This window comes from Urtica dioica, chromosome 2 (genome assembly GCF_054948205.1).
Source record: "Urtica dioica subsp. dioica isolate 48M chromosome 2, U.dioica_male_clone48M_v1_H2, whole genome shotgun sequence".
In the NCBI taxonomy this organism is placed as follows: Eukaryota; Viridiplantae; Streptophyta; class Magnoliopsida; order Rosales; family Urticaceae; genus Urtica; species Urtica dioica.
Window position 1 is genome coordinate 38,873,648 of NC_142757.1, and position 5,773 is coordinate 38,879,420.

Consider the following 5,773-nt stretch of genomic DNA (forward strand, 5'->3'; position numbering starts at 1 on the left):
TTTTTTTTCTATATAATTTAATAAAGAATCATTGTGTGAATAGGCTATTGTATTTTCCAACGACATTGACTATTGTATTTTTTAAGTTTAATTTTTTTTTTTTTTTTTTTGCTTTCTAGGTGTGTTATATAGGTTACAAACTACACAGATTGTACTTTTGAGGTGATATAGAATTCATTGAGCAGATTTAAAGGTATTTAATTTTAACTCTGGATACTTTTGGAGTAATTATAGTATGTTGTAGTTAGAATTAGAATAAGCATTGCTCATAATCCAGTTCAACATGATCATACAAAACATGTTGAAGTGGACCGACATTTCATAAAGGTGAATCTAGATGCTGGCATCATTTGTATTCCTTTTGTGGGAACAACCAATAAGACTGCAGACATCCTCACAAAGGGACTTTTTCGACCAGTGTTTGAGAAGATGATTTCCAAGTTAGGCATGTTTGATATATACTTGCCAACTTGAGGGGGAGTGAAGAAATCTGTAATTAATATTGTAATTATTCTGCATTTACTCGGTAGAATAGGAGCTGTTATTGTGTATATTCTCTATTTAGTTAGTTAGATATTCTAGCATTAGTTAGCTTATTTTTTCCGAGATTTCCTAGATTGTAACTGATTGTATCTCGCCTATTTAAGCAGTGCTTAAGGCTCATAATAAAATATCGGTTCATACCATAGGCTTTCAGATCCGTCAATGAAACCTAACTTATTTTTAACATAGATTATTATCAATATGGATCGGCTCCACGAAAGATAATTGTCGCCACTTTGAAGTTGAGAAACTAACACTACTCCAGGATTGTCCGAGTGATGCAAGAAATATGCATTGACTGGATCGTCTATTGGAGATCTTGTCGCTCTAGTCTAATTCGTCGTTTCTTGAACAACATTGTGCACCTTTCCGAATCCTTCCATGGAGATGAAGGAAGTGATGAAGAGGTATAGATTCAAGAACTGAAGGAACTCAAAATCTTGAGTCGATTTTCGGAATTGTATCTCTCTGATGCCATATTACATTCGAGACTTTAGCAAAGAAAAGAGAAAGATGAAGAAGATGATAGAAAACTCGAGTAAATGTGACTGGGTGAATTGTATTAATAAATGATAAAGAAAATACACATACATGTATACAAAATAATAAAGGCTGACACTAATAAATTACACGTCAGGATACACTTAATTAATAAAACAAAGGAAAGGAAAGAGTGTCATAGATACATCAATACAGACTAAATGAAAATAATCTAAACACAACAAACGACTAGTATTAGTTAGCTCCTCGGTGATAAGCACTCCGACCCCTTCAAATGAGAAAACAAAATTGTTAAAAGAAAAAGAAAAAAAATGATCCATTAGAGATCCTAGAAGAATTAGTACAAAAATTTAGGTGCTCATTCAAAGGGAGATCCTCATATTAGTCTTTGGTCATGTTTGTATGCACAAATTGATATGAGTTTTTATTTCTAAATTATTCACAACTATTAATGTAAATCTTTTAAATCCTATAGGATACGGTGCACAAGCAATTACACCTCCTCAAATTAGGACGCGAGTTCGAGTGACACATAAAAAAGAAAAGAAAATTAGAAAAATAGCCAATTTAAACGTTTGACATTGCTAAATAATCAGCGTTTGGTAAATCTTAAGTAAATAATCGTAAATAATGACGTGATCTAATATATGGAGGTTGCTATTTATCTAAGGTTTACGTCTGTAAATACATGAAAATGACTATTTATCTAAGATTTACCAAATATTGGCTATTTAGCAATATTTTTAAATTAGTTATTTTTCTAATAGACCAAGAACAGAGGGGAAAAAAATTCCTAAAAATGAAATGGCGGCATTAAAGAAACGTCCTATAGTTGAGGGACTAATTTAACACAAAATCTAAATTTATGGGGGCATTAAGAAAAGAAATGCTTTCTCGCTGTCTTGTAGTCCCGCGAGTGGATGACTGTGAAAGCAGAGTTTCCAAGTCACCAAAAAAAAAACCCATTTTTATTGCAAATATTAATATTAATATTATTAATATTATTATTATTATTATTAATATTATTATTTTGTCGTCACTCAACTCTTCCACTAATATTAAGCTCCAAAAACACACCTCACACACACATACACCACTACCGATCTCACAATGACGAAGACCCTCTCATTTTCGCCTTCATCGCAAACCTCTTTTCTCGTCCTTTTCACTGTCCTAAGTACACACACAACAACACTATGTTCTAGTTACGTTATTATTCTGCTTTGCTTTTCTTGAAAAAGAATTTTCATGGCGTTGATATTTAAATCTCTGAGTTTCTCTTTTCCAGGTCTGGTCCCACTGGTTGCGGCTGATGATGGATTTTGCTCTGCCGCTTCTGTGGAGTCTAAGCATTTGTATTCGAAAGTTACGAATCCCACACTCTCTCCTTCTCATCTCCAAGGTCAGTGAAATAAAATAGAAATCACTGTCTTCTTTTGCAAGGTGTAGAAACTAGAATCTGAGCGAAAAATAAAAGTAGAAACTAGAAGCTTCATTTTATATATTTTTTTTTATGTATACAGATTTACCTGGTTTCACACGCAGTATTTATAAAACTGACCATGCTTTGATAACCCCTGAAAGCCATGTCTATAGTCCTTTACCTGACTGGTATGTTGTGCTACACCAAATCTCAATCGATCATGTATCAAAAAGTGATTACAAAATCTATGTCTGAATCTCTGGATTTGATCTGAATTTCTCCGACAGGCCAAATACATTGGCAGCGTATTTGATAACCCCGGCCATTGGCTCTCATTTTGTTATGTATCTCGCGAAGATGCAAGGTCGGTCGGTCCTCAATTAACAACATTTTTATAGAATCAGTGTTCAATAAAACCGTCTGTTTTTCTGGACTTTCTTATGTGCTAATTTTTGTTTGTTTGTTAAGTTTGCAGGGGATTCACAATCTGGTTACCCACGTTCTGATGTCGAGAGGTAGGTGTTATTTTCTTACAATTTTTTGTTTACTTTAATTTTGCTTTGCTGTATCTGATTTCTCTGTGTGTGTCGATGGTACTAGATTCGTATTTGTGGTTCAAGGCTCTGTTACACTTGCAAATGTTTCGGGTCTCAGCCACAAACTCAATGTAAGATTTTGATTTTTGGCTTGTGTTTAATTTATTTATTCGAATGAATTACGTAATGTTAGAATGTCTCCTTGTTCACCAAATTTATTCATTTTTAATAAACCCAGGATAACTATCAAGCACTTGCTGTTTAGCTGTAGTGTTTTTTATTATATATATTTATGGTATTTGGTTAGACAACTATTCTGGGTCGGAATTTTGTAGGTGATTTTTTATGCTCTTTTCGATTGTTAACGAATTCAACACATATGTCTGATTCTGTTGGGAGATATACAGGTTGATTCATATGCTTATCTACCTCCTAATTTTGAACATTCAATCACATCTGAAGCATCTTCAACTCTTGTAGTCTTTGAGAGAAGGTTTGTTTCCCCGACCCCAATCTTGTTTGACAAGATATTCTATCAATAAATTAATGATATGAAAAAAAAGGGTACAGTGGATATCTAGCCATATGAAACTTTAGAAATTTCCAAATAGCCAATGTTTTGTTAATATCTGGTAAATAGCCACGTAAATCTATTTACACAGAGTAAATTTCTAGTAAATATGTGTAAATAACGTTGGTTACGTCATATTTTTGGCTTTTTACAAAATATTTATGGCTATTTACGAAAAATTTACAAAACGTTGGTTAAAATGCAAATGCTTATGTTTTTGTGGCTTATATCGCTAAATATTTGAAAAAAGAAACATAAATTATTATTTTAGTTTTTCAATTTCGAAACATCATAAAGCCGATTATTCTTGCGGCTGCGCTCGAGTAAGTATTTCATGGAAGTGGTGCTGATACACTTTCTTCTTTCAGACATTCTTCTCTAGAAAATCATATCCCGGAGCTGATTATTGGTTCGACAGATCAACAGCCACTACTTGAAACACCAGGCGAGGTATACTAAGAATTGATTCACAACACATAATTTGTCCGCGATTTTTGTTCTCTCTACGATTCGGCATTCAGATTATCTATCAATATATCAATGCCTTTATGTATCACATGTGTTCACTCATCGCCACCAGGTGTTCGAGCTCAGGAAACTTTTGCCCGCATCTTTGCCTTATGACTTCAATGTCCATGTAAACCATCTTTAGCTACTCAATTTATATACCTGCTATTCTCATGGCCTACGTTTAATAACAATTTTAAGTAATGTTTCTGTAAATTTACCTCTTCAGATTATGGATTTTCAGCCAGGAGAATATCTTAATGTCAAGGTATTTATTTCAACCTATGAATTCTTGCTTGTTTCTTATTAGTACGTTAAAAAAAAAAAACTATCACAATGAAATTGCTAGCATAAATTAGTTAGCCCTCATAATAAAGCTAATTTTTTTTTGTTCTATAATGCACTAATTTTTTGCGCTAAAAAGTGTACTAGTTCAGACCCTATTTGCTCTAAGAAGCTCATATACTAAAGCACTGCATTTTGTTATTTGTTACAGATTAGAGCAATGCATTTATCTATAGTTTTTGAAACAAAAAAGTCTTCCATTATATAGAACGAGTAGTATATACTAGCTCAAATATGATCTGTTTTCAAATCCGTCTGCACTTTTTTTTCCCCCTTCTTCTTCTCCCTGATACTGTATATACTAGCTCAAATTGGAAGTATGTACTCATCTCATGTGGGGGTTTATTGTATAATCCACATAACCATTTTTTTTTCTTCTTTTCTTTTCTATTTCTTTCAGGAGGTCCATTACAATCAGCACGGGTTATTGCTTTTAGAGGGTCAAGGAATCTACCGACTGGGTGATAGTTGGTAAGAGCTTCATAACAAACCACAGGCTGCAAAAAAAGGAGATCCGCTCTCATTTATGTTAATATATTCTCATTCACGCTATAGAATCAACACGATATTATTGCACCTCTTTGTTCTTTATTCTTTCGTTTACAAACACGTGTTTCTGATGGATAGGTATCCCGTTCAAGCCGGTGATGTGATTTGGATGGCACCGTTTGTTCCACAATGGTAAGAAATAACATGTGAAAGTCTTATGTTCAATTATATATTTTTATCGGGTGGGATGTGATATATTTGCGATTTCTTTCAGGTACGCCGCTCTAGGAAAAACCCGGTCACGGTATTTGTTGTACAAAGATGTGAATAGGAATCCATTGTAGTCGGTAACGTTGAGCCGATTTGAGCATGATGTGTATTATAAGTAAAAGGTTTCGGCATCCTTGACTCTGAATAATATTTTCGAGTACTTGCACTTTGGGCTTCATTTTTTTCTTCTTCTTAGCATTAGTGTTTGCCACTCCTTTAGTATTTTCTACTGGTCTGCAAAACAGCCTATTCTCTGATCTGAAACATAAACAAAGAAGATCCTCGGACATAAGTTTATCACCCGAGTCTGAAAAACACAAACAGCACGGCTAAAAGATGTATCATGTGCACTAAAGCAACTTGAAGATTACATCATTTGACAAAAAAGTCAAATGAAATATGGAAGGCCAAAGTGAACGCCAAATCAGATGAAATATGTTCACCTCTAGTATAGCTTGTAGGACCCGAGTAAAACTTTCCCTGCCTAATTGCAACATTTCAAACTCAGAATACATGCTTTATGTCTTGTTAATAAGATTAAAAGAATATAAAGAGATTAATCCATAGACAGTTGTTGATGTGGAAATC

General features: G+C 33.8%; 1 protein-coding gene across 2 annotated transcripts; it reads left to right on the forward strand.

Moving 5' to 3' along the window:
- Positions 1 to 2,133: 2,133 nt before the first annotated feature.
- On the forward strand, positions 2,134 to 5,429 carry UGLYAH (ureidoglycine aminohydrolase). Of its 2 annotated transcripts, none has more exons than XM_089604446.1 (13): positions 2,134 to 2,248; positions 2,333 to 2,446; positions 2,568 to 2,655; positions 2,755 to 2,831; positions 2,943 to 2,982; positions 3,068 to 3,134; positions 3,411 to 3,496; positions 3,943 to 4,024; positions 4,155 to 4,211; positions 4,311 to 4,349; positions 4,827 to 4,897; positions 5,054 to 5,107; positions 5,190 to 5,429. In XM_089604446.1, the coding sequence occupies exons 1-13, from the start codon at positions 2,155 to 2,157 to the stop codon at positions 5,257 to 5,259; spliced, it is 939 nt and encodes a 312-aa protein (XP_089460572.1). In that variant the 5' UTR covers positions 2,134 to 2,154; the 3' UTR covers positions 5,260 to 5,429. The 2 variants fall into 2 exon arrangements, with proteins under 2 accessions (XP_089460572.1, XP_089460582.1); XM_089604456.1 differs by having other exon boundaries at positions 2,135 to 2,221.
- Positions 5,430 to 5,773: the final 344 nt, after the last annotated feature.